This window comes from Crocuta crocuta, unplaced genomic scaffold, assembly GCF_008692635.1.
Source record: "Crocuta crocuta isolate KB4526 unplaced genomic scaffold, BGI_CrCroc_1.0 scaffold102, whole genome shotgun sequence".
Taxonomy (NCBI): Eukaryota; Metazoa; Chordata; class Mammalia; order Carnivora; family Hyaenidae; genus Crocuta; species Crocuta crocuta.
In genome coordinates, this window is record NW_027530019.1 from 11,127,793 (window position 1) to 11,141,706 (window position 13,914).

At 39.2% G+C, this 13,914-nt stretch overlaps 1 protein-coding gene across 1 annotated transcript in view; it reads right to left on the reverse strand.

Moving 5' to 3' along the window:
* Positions 1-13,914, reverse strand: part of GANC (glucosidase alpha, neutral C) — a 77,483-nt gene that overhangs the window by 16,304 nt on the left and 47,265 nt on the right. Inside the window, exons 13-18 of the mRNA XM_077764603.1 lie at positions 13,199-13,278; positions 9,244-9,387; positions 8,131-8,227; positions 3,329-3,430; positions 1,778-2,021; positions 15-79 (exon numbers count right to left, since the gene is read on the reverse strand). Of these exons, the coding sequence (XP_077620729.1) occupies positions 15-79; positions 1,778-2,021; positions 3,329-3,430; positions 8,131-8,227; positions 9,244-9,387; positions 13,199-13,278 (732 nt within the window). The remainder of the gene's footprint in view (positions 1-14; positions 80-1,777; positions 2,022-3,328; positions 3,431-8,130; positions 8,228-9,243; positions 9,388-13,198; positions 13,279-13,914) is intronic.

Consider the following 13,914-nt stretch of genomic DNA (forward strand, 5'->3'; position numbering starts at 1 on the left):
CAAGGACTGCTTACCCAGCATGTATTCATCTTCCACACCAAAAGTGTTTAATTCCTCTGGGAACTCTATCCATAGAGGCCTGGGGAAAGAAAAAAAAATTCTTACCTCAATATCATTAGATGTTTTATTACTTTTAAATCACTTATATTTTCAGTTTTATAACTACTCAAAGGAAACTGGAAAAAGCCAGAGAGCCAAGACTCCTCTCACATGATTTAAGATTTTACGAGCAGTTGCTAGGATTACTATATATTGTTCTAACATGAAAGAGCTATCTACTCGCTGGAACGTTCCAATGAAAGATTGAGAATTCTGGTATGTACAATTTTTCCTTCCAATTGTTGAGCACTAAATACTACTCTGAAGGCAGAATCAGAGCTGTTGGCATGCCTAACACATTCAGTGTGGACCAAATTAAATGTGTGTAAAACCATATTTTATGATGATGTAAAATCTGTGCATGTGTTCATTCTGTCACTGCCTTCCATGCATCCTTAATTATTATCTATATTAAATAAAAAGAACTGATTTTATTTGTTTTCAAGGTGGCAACATTTTTGGAGGGTTGAGAAACAGTTGTGTGTGGTTCTATTATTACTATTGTTTTATACAACTATCTAGGAGGCATTTGGGCTTATAAAGATAAAATCTTCAACATCTGTGTATTTGGATATCGACTTAATGGTTCTAATGTTTTTTTTCCAACCTCATGAGTAAAGGATATTTTTTAGTAAGATAAACTTAGTTTATTCACTAGCCTTTGTAATAATATATTCCTTTCCTACTGAATAGTAACAAAGCAGTAGTTTTTCAGTCTGGCTGATGTCTAGCAACACTAGGGAAATTTCTAACAAATACAGATCCTGAGGCCTACCCAAGGTGATTCCTAGTAGGTTTGGAGGTATGGCCTTGGAATCTATAGTTTTTTTTTAATTAAAAAAATTTTTTTAAAAAATGTTTTCTATTTATTTCTGAGAGGGAGGGAGAGAGAGAGAGAGAGAGAGAGACAGCTGAGCAGGGGAGGGTCAGAGAGAGAGGGAGATACAGAATCTGAAGCAGGCTCCAGGCCCTGAGCTAGCAGTCAGCACAGAGCGCGATGAGGGGCTCGAACCCACGAACCTTCATGACCTGAGCTGAAGTCGGACGCTTAACCGACTGATCATGACCTCTGCTGAAGTTGGATGCTTAACTGACTGAGCCGCCCAGGCACCCCTGGAATCTATAGTTTTAAAAAGCTCCTCAGTGGTTCTGATCTGAGCCAGGTTTAGGAAGTGCTGATCTGGAAGCCTTGGTGTGCTATGTGTGTGTCTTTATCATTTTGTTACCTAGAAAGTTCATTTTTCACACCCTGCCTCCAAAATAGAATCAGAATATAATTTATACACCGGGAAAAATGTTCGCCTCCAACTCGGAATGGTTTAGCCCTAAGACTAAGACCCAAGACCAGTAGAATAAGTTGCTCTTCCTGAGAGGATGGCTTGTGGGTTAAACCACGAATTCAGTTACAAGTCACTTCCTTTTCCTTTGAAAAATCTCTATTTCTGTCCCCTACCAAATATTAACACTTGAATTACAAAGCAGCAGGGGATCTGGATTTTCTTTGACCTCAACTCCTTGGCCTGCTCACAGCTGGTGCTCAGTAATCTGATTGACACCTGATTAAACACCGGGCTTTTCTCTTGAAATCACTGTGTAATTAACTGAATTCCCCAATGGCTAGGGGATTTTTCTGGCGTAGACTAGTTTCTGGGGCCCACAACTGGTGCAGCCCATTTACCTCATTATGGGTTCGGCAGCCACATGTGCACGGTAGAACAAAGAATACCAATAGGGCAGGAGGGTGTAGCGCTGTCTGATGGCTTCTCGGATGAGTTGGGTGTGCTCCTCCCCAAAGAGCCAGGGTTCCCGACGCTTGGTGTTCATGGTCGCATGGCCCCGGAAGAAGGGCTGGTAGGCTCCCGCCTGGTACCAACGCACTAGCAGCTCTGCTTCTGGATTCCCGATGAAGCCGCCTACATCAGCTGGTTAGTCAAAGAAAGGCCGAGTGAGGCAACCAGTCTTCTAACAAATGTTGCACACAGGTAAAATAAGGGCTTAAAAACTGACAGGATAAATGCACTGTAAGTACACTCAAAATGACAGGATAAAATTGTGGCCTGAAATTAGGGAGCACATATTTAAAACCTCAGCCTGTTTGGGGGGCTGACAATATTTTCTTCGAATACTCTTTTCTTGTCCAAAGGTCGGAGGTTTTACTGCAAGACTGACATTTCTGTTATGTTCCCAAACCCAGAAATCGCAAAAGGTTGACCTGACTCAATAAGTGTGTTTAGGGCTGGGGTAGGAGGTTGGCAATAGATCGATTTCCTTTTGAAAGCAACAGATGAAGCAAGATAAAAATTATTGAACTAAAGAAAAACAGACAATCAGAATTGGAGATTTGGGGAGAATGTCATGCTTGGTCCTTAAGGAGGATACATATTTCTTGTATGAGGACCAATACCATAAGAAACGCATCTATCAAAATGTGTGTGACATTAAGTTGCTTCTATTCCTACAGAAAACAAGGAGCAGCTGGAACTAGTCCTGCCGAGCACCTTCCACACTGAGCTTTCTCATCGCGGAGAATTACTAGGATTTAGGGAAGGCAGCCCATCAGGGAATCGTATTTTAGCTAAATTTATCTTTCCCAAGGGCATATCTTTTTTTTTTTTAACAGTTAAAGTATGTCATACAATTTTAAACCTGCTTAGTAAAAAGGATTTCTGTAAGGCTTATCTCTGATTTGCTAAATTCTTGGTCCTTCTCTCCATTTTTCTCACTTTGAAGAAGAAAAGGTAGGTTTCAGGAAAAGAAACTCAATTATCAAGAGCAACTAAGAAGGAATCAGAGAAAGAGGGAGAGAGGCATTTGGGCTCTCTGATGACTGAAAAAAAATTTTTTTTAATGTTTAGTTTTGAGAGAGAGAAAGAGAAAGTGTGAGCAGGGGTGAAGGAGGGCCAAAGAGAAGGCTCCAGGCTATCAGCACAGACCCCAGCGTGCGGCTCAAACTCACAGACTGTGAGATCATGACCTTCTGGGCTGAAGTTACACACTTAACCAGCTGAGCCACCCAGGAGCCCCGGGCTCTCTGATGACTTTATTTCATGTCCTCATTTCACACATGACACAAACAGCTTGGCAGTATCCCTTCACTTTCCTCATTTTCTTTTTCCCACAGTTATCCCTCCAAAAGCAGCTAATGAGCAGGCATCTGTGACCAGCTTTGATGGAGAAACACCCTAGATTTTTATTTTCTCTCACTTCAAGCTTGCGGATATCATCGTACCTCCACAGAAAGAGATCCCAGTAACGCTGAGGGTGAGTAACATAGGGATAGAAATTTTCAGGTAGCTCCATTCTGCCGTGTTGTCACCTGTCCACACAGCACCTTTGATCACCAGTAACAAGGTATTAAAAAAAAAGATCACAAATCAGCTCATGCACTCCATTTCATAGATTCCTTATTTGAGATAGACAAATTAATATAAAGGAAAGCATTTCTTTCTTACCTTAAAATACAAAAATTCTGCTTTCTACAATGAAAAGATACTGATTTCCTAATGTGAAAAAGTTCTTAAGATCCACCAAACGTTTGTGAAAATATTCTGAAATTGCACTGATTTTTAAAGTATAACTCGGGGCGCCTGGTGGCTTAGTCGGTTAAGCTGACTTCAGCTCAGGTCAGATCTCATGGTTCATGGGTTCAAGCCCCTCATCGGGCTCTGTGCTGACAGTTCAGAGCCTGGAGCCTGTTTCAGATTCTGTGTCTCCCTCTCTCTCTGCCCCTCCCCCACTCATGCTCTGTCTCAAAAATAAATATATAAAAAAATTTTTAAAAATAAGGTATAACTCAAATCTGATTTTAGGGGAAACATTAAAAAAATAATCTTTACTGAAATATAATTCATATATAAGTGTGCCTATTTTAAGTGAAGAGTGTGGGTTCTGAAACCTGTCACTGTCACCACAAGCAGGGTACAGACCCATGTCCATAATTGTAAATGATCACTTGGGCTTCTTTGCAGTCAGTAAGCCTCCACTTTATCTAAGAATTGATCTGATTTCTACAAGTCTTTTCTAGAATTTCATATACATGGAAATATACTATTTTGGGTTCTAGCTTTTTTCAGTCAGCATAATGTTATAGTTTATCTTTTTTATTTGCTGAATAGTGTTCCATAGTATGAATCTATCATAGATTTATCCACTCATCTATTGATGGACATTTGGATTCTTTGCAAGTCTTGGCTATTGTGAATGAAGCTGCTATAAACATTTGTGTCCTGATCGCATGACCTATGTTTTCATTTCTCTTGGGTGAGTATCTGGGAGTGGAATTGCTGGGTCTGTTTTCAGTGTATGTTGTACACTTTAAGAAAACTTCAGGGGTGCCTGGGTGGCTTAGTCGGTTAAGCGTCCGACTTTCACTTAGGTCATGATCTCGCGGTTCGTGGGTTCGAGCCCCGCGTCGGGCTCTGTGCTGACTGCCAGCTCAGAGCCTGGAGCCTGTTTCAGTCTGTGACTCCCTCTCTCTCTGACCCTCCCCTGCTCACGCTGTCTCTCTTTCTCTCTCCTAGAAATAAATAAAACATTAAAAAAAAAATTAAAAAAAAAACTTCAAACTGTTTGGCATAGTGGTTGTACTACTTTTACATTATCAATATATGACAATTTCAGTTGCTCTACATTCTTGGCAATACTTGGTAGTGTGTCTTTTTAAATTTTTTTCTTAAAAATTAATTTATTTAGAGAGAGAGAGAGAGAGTGAGAGGGGGAGGAGCAGAGAAAGGGAGAGAGAGAGAGAGAGAGAGAGAGAGAGAGAGAGAGAATCCCAAGCAGGCTCCACACTCTCAGCATGGAGCCCAGTGTGGGGCTCCAACTCAAAAACCATGAGATCATGGCCCCAGTCAAAACCAAGAGTTGGACGTTTGACTGACTGAGCCACTGGGTGCCCTGGTAGTGTGTCTTTTTAATTCTAGCTACTGTAATGGATGTGTAGTGGTGTCTCTCTGTGGTTTTAATTTCTATTTCCCTAAAAACTAATGATTTTGAGCATCTTTTCATGTATTTATTGATCATTCATATGTTTTCTTTTATAAAGAGTCTATCCATATGTTTTGCTTATTTTTAACAGCACATGTCTTTTTATTATTGATTTCCTTAAAAAATTTTTAATGTTTATTTATTTTTGAGAGAGAGAGTGTGTGTGTATGAGCAGGGGAGGGACAGAGAGAGAGGGAGACACAGAATGGAAGCAGGCTCCAGGCTTTGAGCTGTCAGCACAGAGTCCATTATGGGGCTTGAACAAACTGTGAGATCATGACCTGAGTCAAAGTTGGATGCTTAACCTACTAAGCCACCCAGGTGCCCCTGACTTTCATTTTCTTAATCTCTTTGAAAAGGTAGAAGTTGTCAAGTTTGATAAAGTCCACCTTAGCATTTTTCTTCTTTTATGGTTCGTGCTTTTTGTGTTCTATCCAAGAAATCTTGTTTACCTCCAAGTCACAAAGATTTTTTATGTTTCCCTTTAGAAGCTTTTTGTTATCTGTTATAGTTAAGGTTTATATTGCATTTTGAATTAATTTTTGTGTATGGTAAGAGGTAGGGTCAAGGATCAGGTTCTTTCCTTTCCCTACCTCCCTACCCAGATTTCTGATACCATTATTGAAAAACTCCTCTTTCCACTGAATTGCCTTGGCAACTCTGGTCCTATTAATTAATCATATGTGTGTTGGACTCTTTCTGGATTCTTTATTCTGTTCCATTGATTTTTATGCCTATTCCTCCACCCCACTCTATTATTTAAGAGGAGTGGTACAGACTGTCTAAGGGGCATTATAACAGTAGCAAGAACAATAGTTAACATGTATCAAGCCTGTGTAGAGGCAGGTGGTGCTACTTGGCTTGTGGTAGCTACTTAGTCATCACAACACTAGTTAACTTCATTTTACAGATGAGGGAAACAGGGCCAACAGTGGATTAAAATACACAGTTACTAGTAAGAGGGGCAGGATTTGAGCCCAGGTAGTCTGACTATAAAGCCACTGCTCTTGATCATTGTATAGTTGATATGAGATTGTGAAGATCAATTATAAACCACTAAAGAGACTCACAAAAGAAAAATATCTTATTTTACCAAATCTAAATTAGTCCTGAAGCATTTTTGTCTGTCATCTACCAAAATAGCTTTGGTAGCTATTTTTGTTTTCTTCACTAGAAATTTTAGGTTGTCCGATGGCCAGTGAAGAAAAATATTTTCAAGGGACTGTTTTTTTTTTAAAGGTACCCTAATAATTTCTCTTTGACTTTAAATGAGACAAAATGATTTTGAAATCAATGTGGCAGCATTCTGGTCAAGACAGAAAGTTCCTTTATGCACGCAGATGTTTTCATGTGTCATATGGGTGTTTAGTCAGAAGCGCTCTCTGGTTATTGGTCTAAGCATAAAACTTAACACAGTAATGTTCTTGGTAAGGCCTCACTTGCTGCACTTTGGGGCAGGCTGATACTTTCACAAAGAGTACTGAAGACTAGGCAGTAGACCGATATTTAAGAGATCAGAGATTACTTACTATTCTACCTTTTATCTTTTTTTAACTGCTACTTGTTAGTACTTTCATCAAAAATACTTGACTTTTTAGGGGCCCCTGGGTGTCTCAGTCGGTTAAGCATCTGACTTTGGCTCAGGCATGATCTTGTAGTCTAAGAGTTTGAGCCCCAAGTTGGGTTCTGTGCTGATAGCTCAGAGCCTGGAACCTGCTTCGGATTCCGCGTCTCCCTCTCTTTCTGCCCTTCCCTTGCTTGTGCTCTCTCTCTCTCTCTTTCTCTCTAAAAACCAAAATACACATTAAAAATTTTTTAAAAAATACTTGACTTTAAAAAAAATACTTATTTATTTTGAGAGAGAGAGAGAGAGAGAGAGAGAGAGAATGTACGTGAGTGGGAAAGGGGCAGGGAGAGAGGGAGAGAATCCTAAGAGGGAGAGAGAGAATCTGTCAGCTCAGAGCCCGATGCAGGGCTTGAACTCATGAACTGTGCTATCATGACTGAGCTGAAACCAAGAATGGGATGCTTAACCAACCGAGCTATCCAGGCACCCCAATACTTGACATTTTTTAAGTGGTTAAAAATGATTCTTGTAGAGAATTTGGAAACTAGAGAGGTAAAAAGAAGAAAATTAAAAAGCACTCATAATCACCAAGGTACTAAATTTATTGATTGCTATCTCTATTTTTTAAACAAAATTGTGATAACATACTGTAAAAACATTTAAGCATTCTGGTTTCCCCCCCATTTCTCATGTCACAAACATTTGCTTATGCAATTAAGTGGTACTATTTTAAATAGCCTTATGATAGTCTATCATATGGATATACCATACTTTTATAAATATTCCCTTATTTGGATTTTCTTTCTTTTTCTGTTTAAAGGACTAATGCTGGTGAGTATCTCTGTGCGTGAATCTTTGCCTGAGATAACAATATTGTGGTCTTTTCCAGAGAACCACAGGGGTTGGTTTTCAGGGCTGGCGGAGGAAGCCCAATAATGTCTATGATACAGTAAAGGTTGGACTCTTCAAACTAAAACCCAAGATCCTAGTTATTTATGCAAGGCTAGGAGACTTAAAATAGTGTTCCTGCTGGAAGGTGGTTATGTTGAATTAGCTAGTAAACTGAATCCAGTTATAGATGACCCTGACCACAAGCAACAGCCAGGTCTATTTTAAGCCATATTGCTAAGGTGGAACAGGTGGCTGAAGGAATGTGTAAGAAGTATATTTCCCCTGGTTTAGGTAAATCAAATAGACAGAATCAGAGATGACCATCCTAGCAAACAGATACTCCGAAGTCATTCCCCCAGCAACTAAGTGGACATTTCTTCAGTGGGAAACAAGTAACTAAACTTAATTAAAATTAATGTATTTGTCTCACAGGACAAAAGGCATGCTTCATGGATTGTCATTTGCTACAATCCTAGGTCTGCCAGTGGCCACTGGAAAAAAGGCATCAACACAGTAGCACAATACACCATAAAAAAAAAGTTTGCTAATTTATGTTTTTTAGTCTCATCATATGAGCCATTCCTTACCATACTTTTGTGATCCAGCAAAGAAAGAACGTGTAAGAACAAAAGGTCTCTCCGTGCCTTTAGATCGCTGTATCAGTCCTTCTGCGGTAGCCATTTGCTACAAAGGCAAAGGAGAAAGATTTCAAAGAGATGATTATATTAGGGTGTTGTGCAGACATCCGTAATAAGGTATTGGACATGCAAAAGTAAATAGTAGGTGGGAATGGAAAATGGAAAATATTAAATCGATCAAATAATTTTCATAATGTAATGAAACTACTCTAAACTCCCCTATTAAAAGTGGAAATTTTTCTTGGATTAAAATAGCAATGAAATAATAGTAAATGATAAGCTAGCAATATTCAGTGGTTACTATTGCTAGGCATCTTACAAAATTTTCTCTTATAGTCTACAGAACAACCTCTGAGATAGACCATTTTCATTGAGGGGGAAAAAAGAGATTCAAAGAGGTTGTTAAGTGTCTTGCCCTGGCCAACATAAGAAAATTCTCTAGAGTAGTTTGCAGTTATAGCAAGAGGCTTTTAAAGAAGTAAACATATAATCTGAACTGTGCTATATACAGCCAGCAACGCCCACTGGAACATACCAATTGGTGGGAGACCCATAGGAACACAGGATGAAAATAACGAAGAATCATGGATATCAAGAGAGGCGATTGACTGACATATGCTTTGGATGGGATTGGCAAATGGAAGACAATTCTACCACCTTCCAGTGAGAAGGGTAAGTAGTTAATTAAGGCTTTCTGCGTTTACAACTTCTATGTTATCTTATTCCTCTGGTATGAATATAAGATTTGTGAGATTTTAAAACATTCTGTATTTAATTGCCTACCCTACTTCAAAATAAAGTTTTGAAGTATTCAGTGTCATTTACTAATGATTCCTGTCATGGAAGATGTTTCTATGTTATCATTAATCTCATAATATCTATGATTCATCAAGTTCATTATAGAAAGAAAGGTGCAAAGGGAGAAATAATAAGTCCTATATTGGCTACAACTTGATAAGACCCACAAAGAGAAATGAACAATATAATAGGACTATTACAAATGACTTTGAACCCAAAAGCAAGGGCATATGGGTCCAAGTGACTTCCTTATGAATGTCTTACCTGATAAAAACCATAGATGTTGTGAAGTTCCCTGTGTTCCCAATTGCCATGATGAATGGCATTCTTCTGCATGGTTAACTCTGGACCTCTAAAGACAGAGGGCTCATTCATGTCATTCCATATGTAGAGGATGTCAGTAGATCCCTAAGAAGTAAATTTCTTCCTCAGTCATGACTGATGATGTTAATATGATAGCCACCCTATTCCTCTTTCATACTCCATTTAATTTATTATTTATTATGCTTATTATCTATGCTCTGTCTTCTGTTCCAATGCTACAATAAAAGGTTCACAGGGCAGGGAATTTTATCAATTTTGCTCATAAACACCTAGAATAGTACCTGAACCACAGAAGGTTCCCTGTAAGTATTTGGTGACGAATGAAAGAATGCTGTGCTGTATTGTCCGTGAAATACTGCCCAGCAAGTACACTCCAAGACCTACCCTGGAGAACCCCTACAGGAAAGGTTGTATGAACGTTCACAGTTAGGCCCTATAACATCCATTATCTGCTGCAACCATTTTTTTTTTTTTAAAGTAAGCTCCACGCCCAGCATGGAGCTCAATGCAGGGCTCAAACTCATGACCTTGAGATCAAGACCTGAGCTGAGATCAAGAGTCAGATGCTTAGCTGACTGAGCCACCCAGGCACCCCAACAACTCTTAACTAAGCGCAATTATAGCTGTCCATGATGAGATTCTGCCTTCCCTCTAGTACTCTGCAAGATTTGACAGGTAAGATACCTGTTTGGTAGCATGGTCTAGAGTTTGTGTTCTGCATAGAATTGTTCATTTAGAGTGGGAAGGGGCTTTTGAGTGATCTCGTTACCATGGTGTTGAAATCCCTTTTATAGAATCCTGGTCTCTCTGTATTGGACTCACTAGCTACAGTGGCAGGGAGTCCTTCAGGCAGTTCATTCCATTACTTTCTAAAAATTCTGCTCCTTGTAACATCCTGGCCCTGTAAGAGCCCAATCTCTATAGACTGATGAATGGTTAAAGAAGATATGGTGTATGTGTATGTATGTGAATACATATACAGATATGGTGTATAATGATACAGATACGATACAGATATGGTGTATGGTATGTACATGTACACATACATACACATACATGATGGAATATTACTTGGTGATAAAAAAAATGAAATCTTGCCATTTGCAACAACATGGATGGAACTAGAGTGAAATAAGTCAGAGAAAGGCAGATATCCTATGATTTCATTCATATGTGGAATTCAAGATACAGAACAGATGAACATAAGGGAAGGGAAGCAGAAATAATATCAAAACAGAGAAGGAGACAAACCATAAGAGACTCTCAAATATAGACAACAAACTGAAGGTTGTTGGTGGGGTGCTGGGTGGGGGGAAGGGCTGAAGGGTGAGGCAATTAAGGTGGACACTTGTTGGGATGAGCACTGGGTGTTATATGTAGGTGATGAATCACTAAATTCTGTTCCTGAAATCATTATTATACTATATGTAAACTAACTTGAATTTAATTAAAAAAAACAAAACCTAGGGTTTAGTGGTTAAGACTTGGGCTTGGGAGACAAATAGACTGAATTCAAATCTTAGGTCCACCACTTACTAAGATGGGTGAAACTTAGCAGAGTTTTAAACTTATCCATATATCAATTTCTTTGTCTTTGGGATTAGAGTTTATTATAGTTTCAACCTCAGAGGTTACTCTGAAGATGAAATGGTAAAAGGTACATAAGGTGCTTAGCACACAGCAAATATTCAATTTATACTAAGCTTCATTATTGTCATCCTCATAATGGGTTGAATACCATTCTCTAGAAGTGGCCTCTCCAGTTCTTTCTTATTTTTAAAATATATTTCTTTTTTATATATTTCTTATAATATTTTAAAAATTGATTTATTATTACACCTTACTTTTTAAAAATTTCAAGTCTTATCACACCTTTTATATTTTTAAATGTTTATTTATTTTGGAGAGAGAGAGAGCATGAGGGGCAGAGAGAGAGGGGGACAGAGGATCCAAAGTGCTCTGCGCTGATAGCAGTAAGCCTGATGTGAGGCTTGAACTCATGAACCACAAAATCATGACCTGAGCCAAAGTTAGACACTCAAGCAACTGAGCCACCCAGGTGCCCCACACCTTACTTTTAATGTCACATTATACTTTGCAAGATACTCTTTTTTAAAAAAATTTTTAATGTTTCCTTTGAGAGAGAGAGAGGGAGACAGCATGAGTTGGGGAAGGACTGAGAGGGAGACATGGGCTACGAAGCAGGCTCCAAGCTCTGAGCTGTCAGCATAGAGCCCGATGTGGGGCTTGAACCCACAAACCGCGAGATCATGATCGGAGCCGTAGTTGGACGCTTAACCAAGTGAACCACGCAGGCACCCCTATACTTTGCAAGATATAGATCATTATCATCATCTTTAAATATGCTATAGAATATTATTTTCTGTAAATTTATATACTAATTTTAACATATATTATTAAGTACTTTGATATGTTACAGAGTTTATTATAATGAAAGTAGAAATCACAGCTTTTGTGCACTTGGTAATATATATGGCACCTCTCCTGGCACCACCAAAGTCTGTAATGTGGTTGCCATCCTTGCATTTTCATCTCCGTGTTACCTATCAAGAGCTATTCAATGAAGCATTCATTCTATTCAATCATGTTTTTCCTTCTTTCATCCTCCCAAGTAACTAGAAAAGAGCAAAAGAATAAAAACAAACCTGATAAGCAGAGAAGGTGAAAAGACTTGAATACCACTCTCTGACCTTGGGATTGGTGAAATCCAGGTAAGAGGAGAGACCTGTAGAGGCAGAAGAGTAGACAGACTGTGAGAAACAGTGGTCCTCATGGTAGGATGCATTGTAGAGAAGGTGTGAAAACTGGGTAATCACTGGGCACCCTAAACGTAGGGTAGTTGATACAGGGCATGGCAAGAAGTGCATGAAGGCNGTGCTTAGCACACAGCAAATACTCAATTTATACTAAGCTTCATTATTATCATCCTCATAATGGGTTGAATACCATTCTCTAGAAGTGGCCTCTCCAGTTCTTTCTTATTTTTAAAATATATTTCTTTTTTATATATTTCTTATAATATTTTAAAAATTGATTTATTATTACACCTTACTTTTTAAAAATTTCAAGTCTTATCACACCTTTTATATTTTTAAATGTTTATTTATTTTGGAGAGAGAGAGAGCATGAGGGGCAGAGAGAGAGGGGGACAGAGGATCCAAAGTGCTCTGCGCTGATAGCAGTAAGCCTGATGTGAGGCTTGAACTCATGAACCACAAAATCATGACCTGAGCCAAAGTTAGACACTCAAGCAACTGAGCCACCCAGGTGCCCCACACCTTACTTTTAATGTCACATTATACTTTGCAAGATACTCTTTTTTAAAAAAATTTTTAATGTTTCCTTTGAGAGAGAGAGAGGGAGACAGCATGAGTTGGGGAAGGACTGAGAGGGAGACATGGGCTACGAAGCAGGCTCCAAGCTCTGAGCTGTCAGCATAGAGCCCGATGTGGGGCTTGAACCCACAAACCGCGAGATCATGATCGGAGCCGTAGTTGGACGCTTAACCAAGTGAACCACGCAGGCACCCCTATACTTTGCAAGATATAGATCATTATCATCATCTTTAAATACGCTATAGAATATTATTTTCTGTAAATTTATATACTAATTTTAACATATATTATTAAGTACTTTGATATGTTACAGAGTTTATTATAATGAAAGTAGAAATCACAGCTTTTGTGCACTTGGTAATATATATGGCACCTCTCCTGGCACCACCAAAGTCTGTAATGTGGTTGCCATCCTTGCATTTTCATCTCCGTGTTACCTATCAAGAGCTATTCAATGAAGCATTCATTCTATTCAATCATGTTTTTCCTTCTTTCATCCTCCCAAGTAACTAGAAAAGAGCAAAAGAATAAAAACAAACCTGATAAGCAGAGAAGGTGAAAAGACTTGAATACCACTCTCTGACCTTGGGATTGGTGAAATCCAGGTAAGAGGAGAGACCTGTAGAGGCAGAAGAGTAGACAGACTGTGAGAAACAGTGGTCCTCATGGTAGGATGCATTGTAGAGAAGGTGTGAAAACTGGGTAATCACTGGGCACCCTAAACGTAGGGTAGTTGATACAGGGCATGGCAAGAAGTGCATGAAGGCAATGCTGGACTCCGCTAGACCTTCCAACCCAAGAGGCCCAGGGGAACGCCAATGAACAAGCATCCAGATGGAGCCTGTCTCTCACTGATGGCCCAACTTGGCCCACGTAAGCATGGCAAATACCCTGGAGTGGCCCCTCTGTTCTTAAAGAGAACAAAGAAGTGTTATGCGTGGTATAAAAGGGGAAAGGGATGAATGGGGTTTCTCTGCAGTACATGGGCTTGTGATGGAGTGCTAGGAGATGATAGACTGGTGATTCCCTTTTGTCCTTGAGTTTCTACCAACGCTTTAAACTAATACCTTCTGTCATAAAGAATCCAGAGTTGCTGGAGGCAGCTGAGGTCACTCGTGAAAGTCTCGGAAGTCAAAACTATGGGCTAACAAGGCAAAAAAGATTGACCAGAAGAGACTGTAGGATACTTTTTCTTTTGCTTTCTTCTCTCCTTTTCTCATTCTTTGGCCTTCTATTTGCTTGGAGTACTATTTAG